Genomic DNA, 21,915 nt, shown 5'->3' on the forward strand with positions numbered 1-21,915 from the left:
TGGAAGCAGAGGTAGTTTATCTAAGCATACGTCTTGAGAAAGCTTGGAATCCAGCACATGACTTTGTTATGTGTCAAGTGTCATACTTTCATAATGTATGTACACTGGTTATGCCCCCCCACCCACACCGTCTCACATCATTATCATTCTCTGGTTTTCTCCACATACATTTTTTTCTTCCATTCTTCAGCTCTGTTCTATTTTATCATGGTGTCTTTTGTTGCATTTTTTTTTAGTTTCTATTTCTTCTATCACATTTGTCCCTGATTCATATGATGTCCTCTCTGTTACTTCTCCTGCACACACGATGTGATAGAAAACCTTAATTGGAGCTTAATGTTGTTGCCAGCTCCGCTTCGAGCGCTGTGCCAGCATACAGCAAGCCACCTAGTGATGAACGAGCATACCACTACAACTCCAATGGTAAAGCATTCTTAAATTCATACCCTCATTATTGTAGAAGTCTTCCTCGTGAACAGTCGAGATTTTCTTCTGAAGACGTTTCTGCGAAATTCTTTCTTGACATGGCACAAGCCCAAAAGCCCATATCATGTCTATACACATAATTGTCTAATCCTCCCATAGCATTTTTCAATTACTCGGACAAGTCAATAAGTATCTGCAATCAATTTTTATAATGTATTACAAAAAGAGTACACACTTTTTATTTATATCATTTTTCAGCATAGTCACCCTGCTTTTTAATACACATACCTCCCCGTAGCTTTCTGACACCCTCTGCAAAAAAGGTTTTTGGTTGCGCAGCAAGCCACATGTGGACCGCTTCCTTCACCTGTTGATCAGAACTGAATTGGCGGGCTCTTAGAGCATTTTTAAGTGGACCAAACAGATGGTAATCTGACGGGGTGAGATCGGCACTGTACATAGAATGCTCCAACACCACGAAATGCATCTGAAGAGTTTGAGCGGTGTGGGCAGCGGTATGTGGACATGCATTGTCATGCAACAAAAGAACTTCTTCCGACAATCGACCTCAGCGGTTGTTGTGATTTGCAGGTTTCAGCTTGTTTACCAGCATATCACTGTAACATTCACTGTTTACTCTTTCCCTCTTTTCCTGATAATGTTCCAGCATTGACCCTTGAGAGTCCCAAAACACTGTGAGCATGGTCACTTTTCCTGCAGAAAGTTGATTCTTGAATTTCGTTTTGACTGGGGATCCGAGAAACTTCCATTCCATGTTCTGACGTTTGCTCTATGGTTCGAAGTGGTGAACCCATGTTTCATCTCCAGTGATGATCCATTTCAGAAATGTTTAACCCTTGTTAGCTCGACGTTCCAGTAGGTGCTGACAGATTCTCACACGATTGCGCTTCTGCTCTTCATTGAGTTGTTTTGGAACCCATCTCGAACAGACTTTGTGAAAGTTAAGCCTGTTATACATGATTTCATATGCAGAACCATGGATAATGTGCATATGGTGTGCCACATCATCAACAGTCACTCGGCTGTTATTCAGGATCACATCATGTACTTGTCCAATATTGGGATCAGTTACGGCTGCAGATGGACGCCTGGATCTTTCCTCATCCTTCACGCTTGTGCAACCGCTTTTGAACGGTTCAGTCCACTGAAAAACACTTCGCTGTGGCAAAACATTGTCCCTGTATTGTGCTGAAAGTCTTCTATGAATTTCTGCTCCTGGTACATCCTCAGACCACAAAAAATGGATTACGGAACGCTGTTCTTCCTTGGCGCAAACAGAGAGTGGTGCGGCCATCTTTACATCACAACAGCGCAAGCTGTACCGATCTGATAATGCAGAAACGTACCACAGACATAGACAACGGTGCCATCTAGTGGCTGGTGAACATACAACACCATAAAGCCAACCTAAAGACAATTAAATAAAAATTTCAGATACTTATTGACTTGCCTACATACCCGGGGGATACTGAAAATCTGATCCTGACAGCCCGTCTATTGTTTGAAACCCACACTGGTTTTAATACAACATATTTTCAACCACTGATTGCAACCTCCCCAAAAGGCCAGTGTTTCCTGGTATACTGATCAATGAAATACTTTTGATAGTTGTTGCAATCCTTCCTGTTCCCTTGTTTATACTGCAGATAGGTACAATTACTGCTTTTTTCTAATCAGAAGCAGAAGGTACCTTACTAACATTCCATGCTAATTTTATTATTCTATGAAGCATTTCATGCCTGCCTTTCCACTATATTCCGATATTCCTTTTATGTTGAGATTTTCAGAATATTCCTTCTACCTGTCCAGTGATTCTCTGAGATCCATTATGAGTTCACCTGATTCACCCATTTCCTTCTTCTCTCCCATTCTAAAATTCTTTATTACTGTCCAGAAAAGCTCTCCTGCCATTTGACTTAGCCTTTCTAGGTTATTACTGAAATCTTGCCACGACTTCTTCTTGGATTCAACAATTATTTGTTTTGTTCTGTTTCTTTCATCAGCGTACAAATCCCTGTCTGCATTAGTTCTTGCGTTGAGCCACAACACAATATTTATGAGATAAACTGGAGTAAAGTAACAATTATAAGTTCTTTGTGAAAATAAAAGACTGCATTTTGGAACTGATTTCAGTGGAACACTGGATACTAGGACCCCTGTTACCATGCTACCTTTTATTTGTTAGGAATATTTTTTCTCTTATATTTCTTCCTTTGCTTCATTTGTAGCCCAGAAGTATTTCTCTCTCCAAGGAATAATACCTCATTAACATTCTTTTAACCATGCTATTATTTAGTTATCCTTTCCAACAGATAAGAAGATAACAATAAACCTCATTATATGAAATAATGGGGAAATCTGTCAGGATAATAAAATACAAATTAAAAAGGAGTCCTTTAATAGAATACATACAAATCATACAATTTAACAAACATCCATAACAAGAGTGAGTTAACTTCCACAACATTAGCAAAGTATTTACAAACGACTACACAATTAACATCTAATTACTCATACCATTTCTTCTGATCAGCTAGAGATGTCAATTTATTTTTGTATTTATTCACAAGGTTGTTGAAGGTATCATTCTCATCTTTAGATATTTTTGATTTCTTCGGCTGTAACAAAACAAACATTATTAATATACATTCAAATAAATGACCTCTACAGTGCATTTAAAAATGAAGAATGTCACTTGATTTAAGAAATATATATAACTAGCTATAGTACCCAGCAGTGCCCAGATAGTTTTTGAAGGTTTACCTTTAACATTTGCATTTGTTGTTAATGATGTGTAAAGTGAATTTTTGTATAGTTCCTTATTGAGATGCTGATTGATATTTTACGATCTATTATGTTATTTTAGAGTTATTTACTGTATAAGCATTCGATTTCAAGTTTTAGATTTCATTTTTGAAAAAAAAAATTGACTGTGAAATATTTTATCCTTTCAAAAAAAAGAGTATGTATTTACCCGATGCGCTATAGATATCATGTAGATGATTCCATCTATCATTAAGACTGTCAACAATCAGCCTTGCGATCCCAAAAACCGTGGATTCAACATTAATCTCGGTCATTTTAGACTATTTATTTTTCACCCCATCTCAGCCCCTGACCCAAAACAGGCTGAATGTGGACTTAAATAGTATCTAGAGCATCATCATTCACCTCAGCGATACATAAACAATGGATTCAACATTAATATTGGTTATTGCCTCAAGCGGGGATAGGAATTTCTCACCTGCATAGTAATTTTTTCTTTCTTTCTTTCCACATAGTAAGTTATATGTATCCAAGTTTGGTTGAGAGCTATGCTGTTTTATGCATACATACATACATACATACATACATACATACATACATACATACATACATACATACATATACCATATCCATAATCTTCATCATTTTGGATGTTTTCTGTCTCATCGCTTCTCACTCCCCACGCTGATGGGATTGTACTTGGACTTAGATGACATCCGGAATATCACTGTTCATCCTAACGACTCAGAAAACGATGGGTTCAAAAATAATCCTGGTCGTTTTCGATTATTCTTACATGTCATCCCCTTCCAATCCCCACCCTTAGGGATGTCTCACATCCGTAGTAATTTTTTTTCCTAGACAGCAAATCAAATGTGGGCCAAGTTAGGTTGAGAGCTATGCTGGAACACACACATATACATCGATAATCTCTGCCATTCTGGACATTATTTTTCTTCTCAACCTCCATGCCTACGAAGACTGAACTTTGACGTAATGGTAACTGGAGTGTTGCTATTCATCTCAGCAACCCCGATAACTATGGATTCACCACTAATATAGGTAGTTTTTTTTTTATTATTTTTACATTTAACTCCCTCCCCTAGGGGTGCTAGGGGTGTCTAACACCCACAGTATTTGTTTCCAGATAGTAAGTCATATGTGAATCAAGTTTGGTTAAGAAGTACACCAGAATATACTAACATGCATCCATAATCTTGGTTATTTTTACATTCATTTTCACCCCTTCTCAACCTCCATTCCCACTGCGACTGAAGTATGATTTAAGTGGCATCCAGAGTGTCACAGTTCAACTCAGCGACCTCGAAAACTCTGGATTCGACATTAATATCAGTCTCTTTCATTTATTTTTATATTTCACCCCTCCCCTAGGGGTGCTTAGTGTGTTTTACCCCCCACAGTAATTTTTTTTTTTTTTTTTTTTGCTATTTGCTTTACGTCGCACCGACACAGATATGTCTTACGGCGACGATGGGATAGGAAAGGCCTAGGAATTGGAAAGAAGCGGCCGTGGCCTTAATTAAGGTACAGCCCCGGCATTTGCCTGGCGTGAAAATGGGAAACCACGGAAAACCATCTTCAGGGCTGCCGATAGTGGGGCTCGAACCCACTATCTCCCGATTACTGGATACTGGCCGCACTTAAGCGACTGCAGCTATCGAGCTCGGTCCACAGTAATTTATCAGATAATGTCATATGTATACCAAGTTTAGTTGAGAGCTATTCTGGAACATACACCCACATACAACCATAATCTCTGTAATTTTGGATATTTTATCTTTCACCCCCTTCTCACCTCCATGCCGATGGGGACTGAATTAGGACTTAAACGGCAACCGGATTGCCAGTATTCATCTCAGTCATCCCGGAAATTATGGATTCTACATTAACATTGGTAGTTTTCTATTATTTTTGTATTTCACCCCTTTCCAACCCTGCTCGTAGGGGTGTCTTACCCCACAGTTTTCTTTCCCAAATAATAAGCATGTGTGTACCATGTTTGGTTGAGAGTTATGCAGGAACATGCATATGTACATCCATAATCTCGGTCATTTTTGACATTCTTTTTTTAACCCCTTCTAACCCCCATCCCAACTGGGAATGGCATCCAAAGTGTCACAGTTCATCTCAGCTACCCCCAAAACTACGGATTCGACACTAATATTGGATACTTTTACATTTCACCTCATTCCCTTTGGGGTGCTAGGGGTTTATTGCCCCTACAGTCATTTTTCCAGATAGTAAATTATGTGTATCAATTTTGGATGAAAGCTATGCTGGAACATACACACATTCATCCGTAATCTCTGTCATTTTCAACACTTTCTTTTTTTTTACCCTTTCTCACCCACTATGCAATTGGGACTGACCCTGATCTTAAAATGACATCCAAAGTGTCACTATTCATACCAGTGACCCCAAAAAGTATGGATTCTACATTAATATTGTCCATTTTGTATTATTTTTATATTTCCTTCCTTTCTACCTCCGCTCCTAAGGGTGCTATGGGTTTCTTACCTCCACAGTATTTTCTTAGATAGTAAGTCATATTATGTGTGCCAAGTTTCATTGACAGCTATGTGCCAAATTTCGTTGACAGCTACGCTGGAATATACACATACCCAAGTCCATAATCTCGGTCATTTTTGGACATTTTCTTTTTCATCCTTTCCCACCTTCTATGCCGATGGGAGCTAAACTTGGACTTAAACGACATCTGGAGTGTCACTGTTCATCTCAGCGACCCTGAAAACTATAGGTTTTATTATTCTGATAAGTCACCCCCTACCTACCCCCATCCCTAGTGATGCTAGGGGTGGCTTACACCCCACAGCGTTTGTCTCCAGATAGTATGTCATAAGTTTACCAAGTTTGGTTGAAATTGCTCCAGTGATATACGAGGAGATGTGGAATTTATAATCATAGCCTATATAACTTCCATTTTTATTTTATACTAGCTGTAGTACCCGGCATTGCCCGGATAGTTTTTGAATGTTTACATTTAATATTTGTATTACCAGTTAGTTGAGTGTGAAGTGAATGCTTACAGAATTCTTTTTGAGATGTTGATTTTACGACTTATCATGTAGTTTTATAGTTATTTAGATGTATCTGACTTCAAGTTTTAGATTATTTAATTATCGAGTAAACACTAATCTCGGTCATTTTATACTATATACTTTTAAGCCCTTCTCAGTTCCTGCCTCGATGGAGGCTGAACGTGGACTTAAACGCTATCCACAGCGTCACAGTTCGTATCAGCGACACATAAGCAATGGATTTCGACATTAATATTGGTTATTTTCCTTATTTTTGCACGTCAGCCCCTCTCATTCCCCAACACCAGCGGGGGCTAGGTGTATCTGACCTCCACAGTAATGTTTTCTATATAGTAAGTCATGTGTATACCAAGTTTGATTGAGAGATATGCTAAAACATACACACATCCTTAAACTCTGTCCATTTGGACGTTTTCAATTTTTTGCCAGTTCTCATCCGCCTGCCGAGTAGGACTGAGCTTTATCTTAAACGGCATCCAGAGTGTTACAGTTCATCTCAGCGACCCCGAAAAATATGGATTAGACACAAATTTCGGTCATTTTCGGTTAATATTTACATTTCGCCCCTACTTTAGAGGCTAGGAGTCTCTTTCCCCTAGGGTATATTTCTCGAGACAGTAGGTCCAGTATACACACATGCGTCCATTCTCTCGGTCATTTTCGAAATTTTGTTTTTCACTTTTTCTCACCGCTATGCGAAAGGAGGCAGAAATTTGACTTCTAAAAAAATTGGAGCGTTACTATTCATCTCAGCGACCCCGAAAAGAATGGATTCGACACTATTTTCGATTATTTCTACACCTCATCCCGTCGTAGGTGTGCTAGGGTTGTCATACCTCCACGCACTTTGTCTCCTGATAATAAATCATAAGTGACCAAGTTTGTTTGAAATTGTTCCCGTAGTCCCGAAACGTATGGATTCAACACTAATATCGGTCATTTTCGGTCTTAATTACATTTCGTACCCTTATCTAAGGATTCAAGGGGTGTCTTTCCCCCTTAGTATTTTTTTCAGGTAATAGGTAATATTTGTATTAAGTTCTGCTGACAGTTATACTGGAACGTAGAAAAAAACATCCTTAATCTCGGTCATTTGGATATTTTCTGTTCTTGACTCCTTCTTACCCGCCTGGCAATTGGGGATCAACTTGGACTTAAACGACAACCGGAGTGTCACTCCTCATTTAAGCGACACTTTAAACCACGGATGTGACATTATTTTCGATTATTTTATATCTAACTCCCTTCCTAACCACTCACCACAAAAGGGGCCTTAATTTGGACCTTAAAAGTCAAGAGTGCCACTATTCACCTCAGCGACCCTAAAAACTGTGGATTCGACACTAATTACGATTATTTTTATATATCACTCCCCCTTGCCCCCCACCCTAGAGGGGGCTGAACTTGAAATTAAGAATTTCCCGGGATGTCACTGTTCATCTAAGCGACCCCGAAAAGTATGGATTCGACACTATTTTCGTTTATTTTTATTTATGACCCCCCTTGCCTCCCGCCCCTAATGGTTCCTGGGGTGTCTTATCCCCACGTGGTTTGTCTCCTGATACTAAAAATCCGGAGTGTCGCTATTCACTTTGGCGACCCCGAAAACTACGTATTCGACACAATTTTCGATTACATGTATATATCACTTCCCCCTCGCCCCCACGCCAAAGGGTCTGAACTTGGACTTAAAAAAATTGGAGTGTCACTATTCATCTCAGCAACCCCAAAAAGTATGTATTCGACACTACTTTGATGATTTTCATATCTCAGGCCCTCCGCCCCCCACCCCTAATGGTTCCTGGGGTGTCTTATTCCCACGTGGTTTGTCTCCTGATAGTAAAAATTCGGAGTGTCAGTATTCATCTCAGCGACCCCGAAGAGTACTCGACATTCTTTTCGATTTTTTTATACATCACTCCCCCCTTGTCCCCCACCGTAAAGGGGGCTGAACTTGGAATTTAAAAATTCTCGGGATGTCACTATTCACCTAAGCGACCACGAAAAGTATGGACTCGACACTATTTTCGATTATGTGTATATATCACTCCCCCCTCGCCCCTACTCCAAAGGGGGCTGAACTTGGACTTTTAAAAAATTCGGAGTGTAACTATTCATCTCAGCGACCCCGAAAAGTATGGATTCGACACTATTTTCGTTTATTTTTATATATGACACCCCTTGCCCCCGTCCCTAAGGGTTCCTGGGGTGTCTTACCCCCACGTGGTTTGTCTCCTGATACCAAAAATCCGGAGTGTCGCTATTCACTTTGGCGACCCCGAAAACTATGTATTTGACACTATTTTCGATTATTTGTATATATCACTCCCCCCTCGCCCGCACCCTAAAAGGGGGCTGAACTTGGACTTTTAAAAAAATCGGAGTGTCACTATTCATCTCAGCGACCCCGAAAAGTGTGGATTCGTCACTATTTTCGTTTATTTTTATTTATGACTCCCTCGCCCCCCGCCCCTAAGGGTTCCTGGCGTGTCTCACCCCCACGTGGTTTGTCACCTGATACTGAAAATCCGGATTGTCGCTATTCACTTTAGCGACCCCGAAAACTATGTATTCGACATTATTTTCGATTATTTGTATATATCACTCCCCCCTCACCCCCACCTCAAAGGGGGATGAACTTGGACTTTAAAAATATTGGAGTGTCACTATTCATCTCAGCGACCCCGAAAAGTATGGATTTGACACTATTTTCATTTATTTTTATATATGACCACCCTCGCCCCCCGCCCCTAAGGGTTCCTGGGATGTCTTACCCCCACGTGGTTTGTCTCCTGATACCAAAAATCCGGAGTGTCGCTATTCACTTTGGCGACCCCGAAAACTAAGTATTCGATATTATTTTCGATTATTTATATATATCACTGCCCCCCTCGCCCCCACCACAAAGGGGCTGAACTTGGACTTTAAAAAAAATTGGAGTGTCACTATTCATCTCAGCGATCCCGAAAAGTATGGATTCGACACTATTTTCATTTATTTTTATATATGACCCCCCCTCGCCCCCCGCCGCTAAGGGTTTCTGGGGTGTCTTACCCCCACGTGGTTTGCCTCCTGATACCAAAAATCCGGAGTGTCGCTATTCACTTTGGCGTCCCCGAAAACTATGTATTTGACACTATTTTCGATTATTTGTATACATCACTCCCCCTCGCCCCCACCCCAAAGGGGGCTGAACTTGGACTTTTAAAAATATCGGAGTGTCACTATTCATCTCAGCGACCCCGAAAAGTGTGGATTCGACACTATTTTAATTATTTTTATTTATGACCCCCCTCACCCCCGCCCCTAAGGGTTCCTGGCGTGTCTTACCCCCACGTAGTTTGTCTCCTGATACTGAAAATCCGGAGTGTCGCTATTCACTTTGGCAACCCCGAAAACTATGTATTCGACATTATTTTCGATTATTTGTATATATCACTCCCCCCTCGCCCCCACCCCAAAGGGGGGCTAAACTTGGACTTTAAAAAAATTGGAGTGTCACTATTGATCTCAGCGACCCCGAAAAGTATGGATTCGACACTATTTTCATTTATTTTTATATATGACCCCCCTCGCCCCCAGGGGTGTTAGGGATGTCTTACCCCCACGCGGTTTGTCTCCTGATACCGAGTCATAAGTGTATCAAATTTGGTTGAAATCGCTCCAATGGTTTGGGAGGAGATGTGGTACAAACCCACCCACCCACCCACCCACATACATACAATGACTTTTATATATATATATATATATATATATATATAGATTATAGACTCAATTCTGCTCATTGAGGGCTCTACCCCCAAACTTCCAGTTGCTTTTCGTTAGGGTGGGTGATGACTTGTGTTATTCCACTGTTGATATTCTACATTTTTTACAGTTTTTTTATCCTTTCGCTATTCAGCTGACGAATGCGCAGAGACTGTCCAATTCTATGAACTTGAAGTTCTTGAAAAGGACTACAATTTCCATCTCATTCATTCTTCGACCGAGGTGTCTCTTTCAACAGTTTGGTTTCATCACTGTTGCTTTCTTAGCACCACCTGAGGGAACACGTGTAGGGCAAGTGAAGGTTATACCTACCCGTCCAGCCCAAAGAAAGATCAGAAGCACTTCTGAAGGTATGGAAAAACATTCAATAGAATCCAGAACTCCTCATTCACAAACAGAATATCAACGCTTGAAATCAAGAAAACCACCATAGCACACAGCAGTTAACCTTAGAAGATCCTCCTTCAAAGTTACCAGTTCATGGAAAATCCAGTGCAAGCAGTCTCCAGTAGTCAATATACATCTACTTTAAGATCCTTCTAAATGAATACAAGGATTCGACCTTCCCAGACGTCAGTGGAGGATCATCAACCGGATCTGAACCGGACAAGGCAGATGTGGATATCTGCTATACAAACAGGGATGGGCTACCTCTGCAAATTGTGACTGTGGTGCCTCCTAGCAGACTGTCCACCACATTGTTGCCAACTGCCTTCTTTGTGCTTTCAGAGGAACGATAATGGACATCCATTATACATCAATTGAAGCAATAGAATGGATCAGAGAATTAGAGGTAGAATTGTAAGAGCTTGTGACTGTGTACATTTGTCCACAAATTTTGTATTCAAAGGCAAAGCTACTGGATTTCCCTGGACCAAGCAAGTGGACAAAGATCTTGCAGAGCTTAATATTAATCAAGCCACCATAACTTACAGGAATGCATACCGTTTAATGGTCAAAACGAAACCTTTCCTAACATACCTTACATCAGCTATCCACAAAGGAGCCGGGAATTGGTCAGAGAAGTGCAAGAAAGAATTCAGCGAGAAAATGAAGGAATACTGGGTCAACAGAAAGGCTCAAGAGGCCACTAAGAACACAATCCAGTACACCAAAAGTGACAGGCGACGACAAAAACACAGCTAGAACACAAACACCATGGTCCGCAGATGGCCTAAATGCAAAGAAAAAACTTTGATTCACCATACGATAATAATAATAACAACAGTTTCTTAAATATCTTTTCACATCTAATGCACAGCTACATTTTTCAAGCTTGGCAGAGTTATCAAATTTGGTCCTAAGACATAAAAGTACATCTCGATCATGGCATGGTCATGAACCTCCTAGCGAGAACGGTACTTTATAAAACATGGCAGCATGTTCTCATCCTCCTACATACAGCATTTCTTACCAGACTATCATGATACAGCGTAAGTTGCTGTCGCCTGGCGGCAATCTGTCCATCAAGTTGATCCAATCTTGGTGTGGTTTTGTAATTAAATTAATTACATAAAATTACTCATAAAACTACCCATTGGATTTCGTTCAAACCACTTCCTAAACCATCTCAGGAGTAATAAATCAAATTGTGAAATTTTCAGCAAAATAGGTCCAGTAGTTTTGGAGTCCATGCTAGACTAACACACATAGCTTTACTTTTATATATACATAGATAGATTTCTAATTAGTCATACAAATGAATATCAGATGCCCCTCTGTTTAGTATTTGTTGACTTCGAAAAGGCATTTGATTCTATCAGTCACACATCCATCCTTCAGGCATCAGCTGAACATGGAGTAGAATAAGCCTACATCAATGTACTTAATGACATATATGAAACATCTTCAGCCTTTGTTAGTGTCAGTGAAACAACCAAAGATTTTCCTACTGAGCGAGGTGTAAAACAAGGTGATCCCATCTCACCAAAACTCTTCTCTGCAGTTTTAGAAATGGTAATGTAAAAAATTCAATGAAAAGATCGAGAAATTAAAATTAATGGAAAAAAGCTGTACCACTTCAGGCTTGTGGACGACTATGTGTTGCTAGCTAATGATAAAAACAAACTCCAATCACAAGTAAGATATCTTGTCCTAGTATGTCAACAAGTAGACCTAAAAATGAACCCATCCAAGACAAAAACCATGCAAAATAAAGAGATTGCTACAGGAAACACGATTATAGAACATAACATTCTCAAAAATATTGGTGTATATATATATATATATATACACACGGTCTTTATTTATGCTTGGCAAAGACTTTCTTGCTTGACCTTGGCCGCCGATGACAGGCCGCTACCGGTCGCTGGCGCGTGCGGTTTCCGGTACTTCCTGCAGTTGCCGAGAGCTGAGCTCTGAGACAGTAGGGTGTTCAATGAAGCTACTGCGTACTGTATGTTGTACTGTATAGTGTTTTATTGTGATTGTGTATAGTGCTGTAATGTATGTGAAATATTCGTTACGTGAACGTGTATATCTGCACAATACTTACATTAAGTGAAGAAAATCGTGCACTAGGACAAGACAAAAGTTTCGAGCGAAATTTCCAAGGAGACCCATTCCTATCAATCGGACAATAAAACAACTGGCCAAGAGATTTAAACGTACAGGTTCAGTAAACAATAAAAATAGACGTAAAGGTCGTTATCTCCTTACTGAAGCGTGTTTGGTACGAGGATCATAAGTAAAAATCTGTGGCCACCTCGTAGCCCAGATTTAACAGCATGTCATTTTTATTTGTGGGGAATGTTAAAAAATGTAGTTTATGGGAACAACCCTCACACACTAAACTTAAAGACATTATAAGAGCTGCAATTGCATCCATCAGTCCTGAAGAACTTGAGAGTAACCAAAAACTTCATTAGGAGATGCCGATTATGTTTGGCAGCGCATGGGGAACGTTTTCAGCATAAACTGTAAAAATGGTGAGTAAAATGCATGATGAATGCATGATAATGATTTTGAGCATGAACTGTAAACATGGTGAGTAAAATGCATGATAATGATTTTGAGCACCGTATTCTGCCGTGCATACGCACGCGCGGTAGCCGGCAACTGAACCGTCACTGGCGGTCAAGGTCAAGCGAGGAAGTCCTTGCCAAGCATAAATAAAGACCCTGTATATATATACCATGGTCAATTGATTAATATGATAGGGAATGTGAGACCCGAAATCTTCCACAGAATTAAATTACGATGGCAGGCATTTGGGAGATATTCCACCATCTTCAAGTTCAACATACCAGTAAACATGAAAAAACAAGTTCATGACCAGTATATTCTCCCAGTAATGACCTATGGATGTGAGACTTGGACAGTGAATGAATTTATCACATGGAAATTAAGAACACCCCAAAGAGGCACAAAAAAGGTCTATGCTTGGATTTACAAGGAAGGGCATGGTTGATGTTATAAGAACAGCCACTAAGGTTAGTGACATCATCAACAGGGTGTCCACCTTAAAACGGCAGTGGGCAGGGGATGTAACCTGAAAAAAGGATGATAGATGGATCAAGGTTGTTCTTCAATGGAGCCCAAGAGAAGAGACAGACATAGACCACGAGGGAAAGCTACCAGATTGTTGGGATAACGGGCATCTGAAAGATCGTTGCAGTAAACTGGCAAAACACTGCTCAAGATTGCTGTGTATGGAAAAGACTACTAAACACTTATCTGAGTTGCAAACTTCAAAAGGCTACAACATTCACTGATAGAACTGGTTGTGATTGTGAATTTGTAACTGTTAATGAATCAACAGAAAAACGATCATACTAACCATGCTTAGTAATAGGTCTTTGTTTATCAGTTCAAGATTACGAGAACAAGTCTTTGATGAAGGGGCCAATATGGCAGGAAAATATGATGGCGTGCAAACACAAATTTTCACACTGCAGCCATTAGCGATCTATATTCAATGTGCTAATCACTGTTTAAATTTAGCTACATCAAAGGCCTGTAATGTTCAAGAAACGAATAATGTTCTTGGAACAATAAAATAAGAGTGTAAATTCACTCAAGAATCTGCAAAACAAATTACACTGCTTGAAGTAAAAGTTCTAAAACATTTCCCTGAAAATAGTGATGCAACTGCATACCATATTTAGAAAGTGGCAGCAGTGAACAATTAAAAGGCGGCAATACATCCTCCATGCATTCATCACATTAGTGAGAGAGATAACTTGCCTGTTAATGCATGGGAAGTCAAAGGACTACTTTCTGGAGCATTTTTTTAAAGCTGATAAAAACGACAGCACCCATATTTCACCTTTTGGAATTCCCTAGGATATGTAGAGTTAGTACTGTAGGATGTTCCCTTGCAAAGAGGGTACATTCTATTATGAGATAGAGAGCTATTAGTCTTGATTTCTCTTGGCAGTCACAGAGTGGTGAAATATCTATATTAATTATCTGGAAGTTTAATCTAAAGCAGATGTGGCTTGTAAGGAATCACATGAGGATGTAATTAGAACTGAGAGATACAGAAAGTCTGTGGTAGATGCTGGGAATGAATAGTTTAGTGTGAGAAGCACTGTGTGAGTTGATGTATGCTGCATCCCAAATTATAGTGCAATATTGCTCCAGTAACTTCCTGCATCTTGTAACTGGAATTGATTTATAGGAAATCGTTGTTGTTTGATATTTATATCCAAGGGTAGAAAAAAATAAGCCCCTTTTTATCAGGAGCCAGCACATTTTTTGCAAATAAAGATTATGAAAACCACGGGTTAGACTAGGATAAAGCTTCATATTGTTTTTGAAATGTGTCCTTAAGTAGTTATCATCATCATCATCATCATCATCATCATCATCATCATCATCATCATCATCATCATCAATGTCCCACTCCAGTTGCCTGGGTGTGGTTTCCTTAAGTAGTATAGTCTATCAATTCATATAAGAATGGAATAGAAACAATTTATATTTTAAGAGACACTAACTCAAAATAGTCACCAGTCACTCTCAAGGTCAGCATCTTTTGAAATTACACTACATGTGCCTATTTGATTTCCCACCAAAATCAATACATTTTGTTCCATAAAAGTCCTTTATAGATGGTCCATTCAAAGATACCACCATGAGATCACTCAAGGCAACACTCCGGAGATAAAAGCAGATATTTTGGTCATTTTGTCAATTTTTTTAATGACTGAAATTGAAAGGATTGAGTTTATTCTTTCTTGTCACAAAGTTATTTTGTTGAATTCAAACAATTTATCACTTTAATAATGCTTTGTTTGCCAGCCTGCACACAGCAGAAATGGGCATGGCTGAACTGCTTTGTCAGGTAATGATGCCATTGTCATGTTTCCATTCAATCAAATATGCCTGTTCTTTGCAATTGCGCATCCATGGGATGGGCCAAAAGCCCCCCTCCCCTCTCCCGATATATTTATACAGACTCAAGCTGTAAGATCTACCATATTTCTGAATAAATTTATAAAGCCTGTTAGGACTAATACCGGTATTTCAGTACTTGGCTGCCATTGAGCAACATTTTATGCTTGTATTGGTATTCCTTATGGTACTACAATAGTGCCGACAACTATAAGTTTTGTTATTCTTGTATGTTTAATCTTTTTTGTGGGTTCTGTGGTGGTAGCTAGTCTGTTTATTTTTGTGAAGTACGTGCACAAGTAACGTCTTGAAGTTGAGTATCAAGATACTGTTATTATTGAAATACAGGGTGCTGTAATAATTGATAGCTTGTATTCAAGGGAATAAACAATATGTGTAAACATAAATAAGCCTTAGCTAAACGACGAATTGCTGACATTTTGATAGGAAATAGATTGCGATCAGCTATTACCAATTGAAGAAATCAGGGACAAAAGGTCATGGAATGTTATCGGAATCAGATTGTTCTCACCAGGAAAGTGTCGCATCAACTTCAAGCCATGTAAGTCCTGCACCTATATCCAACAACCATGACATGACATAAACAACAATCCCCATAACTTTGACTCAGGAAAGGTTGCACTGTGAAAAACAAAATGCAGGTGAATCATTTTTCGTTCTTTGGAGAGGAAGAAGAAGAAGAGACAAGCTTCCAGAGTTACCAGTATTCGTACAGAATCTAATAAGAAAGGAAGGGAAGAAAAACATATGGTTCTGGCGAATTTTAGGTAATGAATCAGGAAGAAAACGTCACTTGAACTTTGCTTGAATTTTCCGCCCTTAAATACATCTTAAAAGGACATGTTTTTGATAAACAGGCGAACATTGAATTTGCCTAGTTCCTTCATATAAATTTACATTCACTAAATATCTTACACTTTTATATACTAATTTTATCATTATTACATTTACATTCATATTATGTAACTCACTTCAATACTCAACTTAATATTATTATAAAATTATATTACAATAAAATAACTTATAACATTATTCAACTGATGCGCCAATTTTAATTTTTACACTTAAATCCCATTTTCTCCCATAATATTCAGCCAATTGTAAACAAAATTTGTACGGTATATGATTCACAGCTATATTAAGAAACCTGCATACGGAATTTTCTATTGCAGAATTTTTTCAAGTAGTACATTCTTTTAAGACCAAAATTTTAGAATGTAAAAATTACACAAACTTTAGTACGATATATCTCTTTATATAAATTATGTACAGAAAAATCGATACTATAACCTTTCAATGATTTCCAGATCACTTACAGAACCATTGAAGGTTATGGTAAAGAAGAGGCCAATGGAATTTATACAGAAGTATACGTCCAGCCTCTATACGTCCACTTGCTATACGTCCAACTGTGTCTGTCGGCCGAGATAACTCGCTCATATGAATAGGAAATTTTGATAGAAATAGGATGAAGGCGTAAATTCATAAGCTCAAAATACCCGTGGTCATTGGATAATTATATTCGGAAAAACATCAACTACTGTATAAGTGGAAATCAGGAAATGAAAAATCAAACATCAGCGGGAGAATAAAGCAAGTTTTATATGTAATATTCAGGTTCAGCAATGGCATATGCGGCGGAGGCCAGGGTTTGAACAATGCAAGTTCAGTGATCGAGAAGGCGTTGATGAAACAATCGATTGTACATGTCAAGAAGATACGAGTGAATGGTTAAGCGTGTTCCTTTGCATAATTTCTTAGTTAAGGGAGTGACTCTGTCATAGAAGGCATTCCTCAAATGTCAAAAACAGATGGAAAGGAAATTTGTCAGAAATTATGAAATACAAACCAATATTATTATTATTTTATGAACAATGATATTGTAAAAAAAAATTGAGATTGAAGATCGAGAGAAAGAACTGCTAGGTACACTTAAGAAGGAAGCTAACTGAAAGTTATAAGACTTAAAAAGTTATTGTGGGAGGATTACGGAAAGATATTGTAATAATAGTAATAAGATCTAGCATTTTATATAAGAAACAAGGCGAGTGCTTTTGGATTAACACTGAAATAATGTGTGTCATATATCATTGTACTAATTCCGATTATACAATTTTCAGGTCAGAATGCCCACGAAGGTGGAAGATTGTTACTGTAATACCATAACCAAATCAACCATGAGGGCTTGAACAGGATTAATGTCCTGACAGGCCTGGAACTATGGGGAAATGAAATAACATTTAAAATTCAACCAGATGAGAGGATAGAGATGAGCTACAAGAACCCATCAACGATAAGTACACCAAGATGTTGTCTTTCCTCTATTTTGTCATATAGAATACATAGCAGTAGCATAGATTTTTCTTTTATTTGTCATGAGGTGACATAATTAAGATACAACTTGAGTAACATAATGTGATCATTGCAAATATTCAATGATATCCATAATTGCAGTTAAGTTTTCAATAAGGAGATATTGGAATTATATTGCCCGTGCAATATTCAACTTGTAAAGCACGCATTCGTGGTAATTATTCCGGGATTTTCTAAAGATTGTTCGTGAATGTAGGAAATATTATCCTCATAATTGAAATGACATACTAGTTACTGCGTAGATCATTCTTGTGAGATGATGTGATTTACGTGTCGTTTGAGATCTTATATGATAACTTTCATGTACGCTTATGATTTGTGTAAGATATGAGTATTTCATCAGGTTAATACAAGGATGATTCTAACACATATTTGATGATGGGATGGTTTCTTCGGATATATGTGCTTGTATATTTTTGGATGGATAATTATGAATAAGCATGGTGGGCATGTGAGGTGATGTGAATTGTAAATGACAGGTTGTCGATAAAATGTTAATATGATAAAATCAGGTTGCTGTGATATACGATTTCAAATTCCAGCAACTCTGAAATTTTCTTCAGTTCATGAAGTCATTTTGGCGAATGTCGATAAAACTTATATAGTTTCCTGAGTGTAGAATCAATTTCATCAATGATTTCAAGTTTCACATTTTTCAGTGAGTGAAGAACAATGAGTTGGAGTTGATGTGCAACACAATGAATGTTTACCAAGTTCTCAATTTTTTCAGATATTTTTGTTACCAAACCATTACAGACACCAATCATACATGGTACTCCATCAGTCCCTATACCTATTCATTTTGTACCCGTGAAGAGTTCTCCAAGCCCTAACTGAAACAATTTGGTTTCTAGAGCTTTCGTATAGCCATCACTTGTTGCATCCTCCAAAGACACAATTGAAAGAAATGTCTCCTATACCTTATCTTCTTAATAATAATAATAATAATAATAATAATAATAATAATAATAATAATAATAATAATAATAAAAAAACCTGTAAAGTATCACCTTTTTTGGCATTCTTTCGTCACTCATTCACTTTATGTGCCCAAAAGATCTTACTCGGCTCTTCTCTATTCTATCATTCATTTTTTCCACTCCAATTTATTCCGCGATTTTCTCATTCCTTATTTTCTCTCTCTACTCTTCTGTATCATACTCCTCAAAAACTTCATTTTGGCTGCCTGCATTCGACTCTCATCCTTCTTTGTCACTATCCAAGTTTCGGCTCCGTAAGTTGTTATGGGAACGTAATACATCTTGTACATAGTTTCCTTTGCTTCCATTGGCACATCTTTGTCCCACAACATGTTTCTTACACTATGATAGAAAGAGCTTCCAGCTTGAATCCTTTTACTAATCTCAGCATCCACTTAAGCATTCTCCATTAATTCACTCCCCAGGTATTTGAACGTCTCCACTACTTCCAGGGGCTTGTCTGCAAGTCTAATATGATCTTTCCCTTCTTTCTCCCCTCTAGTCATAACAAGAGTTTTACTCTTTTCTACTCTTATTTTCAATCAACATTCTTCAATCTTCCCACTCACCACATCCAACTGTCTTGAACCTTCATGTCCTCTTCTCCCCAAATCATAATATCATCTGCAAATAACATGATGTTCATTTCTCTTCCTCCATATGTTGCTTTTGCTGTTCTCATGATGTCATCCATTACTATTGTAAACAGGATTGGCGACAGAACACTTCCCTGTCTCAGCCCACTAGTTATTTTGAACAACTTGTCCTGAAAACTTGTGTTTGCACGCAACAACAACATTCCTTGTACATTGCCATGATCATTTTATTAATCCCTGTCCAATTCCTTCTTGCACTAGACTGTCCCAAACTTTAGTCCCAAGGACACTGTCATATGCCTTTTCAATGTCAACGAATGTCATCACCATATCATTCCCGCACTCCCATTGCTTTTCCATTAGTTGTCTCATTATGAAAATGGGCTCTATTGTTGACCTTCCACTTCTGAAACCAAACTGATTTTCCTGTATCTGATTGTCAACCCTCAACCTAATCCTACTTTTCAGTATCCTTTCCATTATCTTAGCAACATGGGATAATAGAGTAATTCCCCTGTAGTTCTTCAATACCTTCTTATTGCCTTTCTTGAAGATTGGGATGATTATTCCTTTTTGTCAATCCGCAGGGACCTCCTTATTCTCCCAGACAAACCCAAGAACTCTATACGTCTACTGCAGGCCTAGAGCTACAGCTGCCTTTATCATCTCCACTAAAATTTCTTCTATTCCAGCAGTTTTTCCTTTCTTCATCTTTCTTACTGCCATTTCAATTTCATTCAATGTAATTTCTTTATCCATTTCTTCATCAACTAATTGCCTTTCCTGGTCGTCCACTGAATGACTGTCATCAGTTCTTATGTTCAGCAACTTCTGAAAATACTCTCTCCATCTATTTCTTACTTCTTCTGGCTTTGTTAATATTATGCTCCCTTCAACCTTCACAAACCACTTGATCTCTCTTTTCGTTTCTTCAGTAATTTCTTGCTTCCCTGTATATCCTCTCAATTTCTGTGTGAATAAGGCCCAGCTATTCCTTTTTTCTTCCTCCACTACTTTCTTGGACAAATTCTTTGCCTCAACATATTTTCTTCTTTCTTCGGTTTGAGATGTTTTCCATGCTTTCCATCCCATTTTCTTTTCTTTCACTTTAATCTTTACCCTATCATTCCACCAGTGTGTCTCTTTGTCTTTCACATTTCCTGATGTTCTACCACATACCTTCCAGTGCTTCCTTAAATCTTTTCCATTCATCTTCAACGTTCCCCATCTCCATCCTGGGTACCAAGGATATTATTTCCCTTTGAAATTCTTCTTGTATGCTTTTCTCCTTTAACTTCCATACTTTAATTCTTTTCTATCTTAATTGGGGTTCTTCAATTATTATTATTTTTTTTTGCTAGGGGCTTTACGTCGCACCGACACAGATAGGTCTTATGGCGACAATTCTTCAATCTTTCTCACTTTCAATTTTCCTATCACAACTCTATGATCTCCACCAAAGGCTTCTTCAGGCATGGCAGTAATATCTAAAAGGTTCTTCTGGTGTTCTTTCTCTATGATTATAAAATCAATCATGGTCTTTATTCATCTGTCTTCCCAACCATACCTTGTAATCTTCTGACTGTTCTTCTTCCTAAACCAGGTGTTTCCAACAATCATTTGGTTCCTCATGCAAAAATCCACCAACAACTCGCCTTCTGGATTTTCCTTTCCATATACAGAGCGCCCTACAACATCGTCCTTTCCATTTCTTTCCAACTTGTGCATTTAGATCTCCCATCAATAGCACTTCCTTATCTTCTATCTGTCTCTCCACTTTCTCTAAAAAGTCCTCTAGATGTTCATCTATGCAACTCGTTTATGGGGATATACAACTGAAATAGATCTTTCATGCCATTTTCAAACAGGAGTCTCATCACCATCATCCTATTGCTGACGCATTTTGTATATTCCACATATTCTTGGAGATGGCCACTCCATTTTTTGCTTCAGGTCCTCTGCTGTAATACAGCCTGTATCCTTCTTTCAGAAGAATCTCTCCCGTACCCCTCTTCTTGGTCTCACACAGTCCAAGTATGGCTATATCTTGTTCTTTCATGAAGTCAACCAGTTCTTCTGTCTTTCCCGTCAGTGTCAGGATATTTACTGTCGCAATCTTGATGTAGTTTGGTGCTGGTTGCCCAGTTCTCACAGTTCCGCCAGCACCCGAAGAGCTGCGAGTCGCTTTTAGCACGGGACGCCCCAACCTCTTCTGAGACACCATATCTGCTTTGTCCATATAGGCTCTCTTGCAGCTGACATCAATCACACTGGGTTCAACATTACCAATTCCTGGAGGGAAGAATGGATGCAAAATGCTCCAGCTACATGCCTGGAAATGCCATGCATCGATAAAACAGTTCCAGGGTTTGATCAACCTCGCAAGGTATGGTCAATGCTCAACCGACTCAGGACGGGACACGGAAGATGTGGGGATTCACTTTTTTGAATGGTGAATGCTGTCTTACCGGTATGCAACTGTGGTGCAGTATCAGAGCATATGGAGGACCATATGAAAACTTCTTGATGGCAACCCCAAAATGTATT

The 21,915-nt window shown here is 38.7% G+C and overlaps 1 protein-coding gene across 1 annotated transcript in view; it reads right to left on the reverse strand.

Moving 5' to 3' along the window:
• Window positions 1-2,828: 2,828 nt before the first annotated feature.
• Window positions 2,829-21,915, reverse strand: part of LOC136866306 (RNA-binding protein 28) — a 188,006-nt gene continuing 168,919 nt past the window's right edge. Inside the window, exon 12 of the mRNA XM_067143149.2 lies at window positions 2,829-3,065. Coding sequence (XP_066999250.2) covers window positions 2,955-3,065 — 111 coding nt within the window. The 3' untranslated portion in view covers window positions 2,829-2,954. The remainder of the gene's footprint in view (window positions 3,066-21,915) is intronic.

Source organism: Anabrus simplex, chromosome 3 (genome assembly GCF_040414725.1).
Source record: "Anabrus simplex isolate iqAnaSimp1 chromosome 3, ASM4041472v1, whole genome shotgun sequence".
Taxonomy (NCBI): domain Eukaryota; kingdom Metazoa; phylum Arthropoda; class Insecta; order Orthoptera; family Tettigoniidae; genus Anabrus; species Anabrus simplex.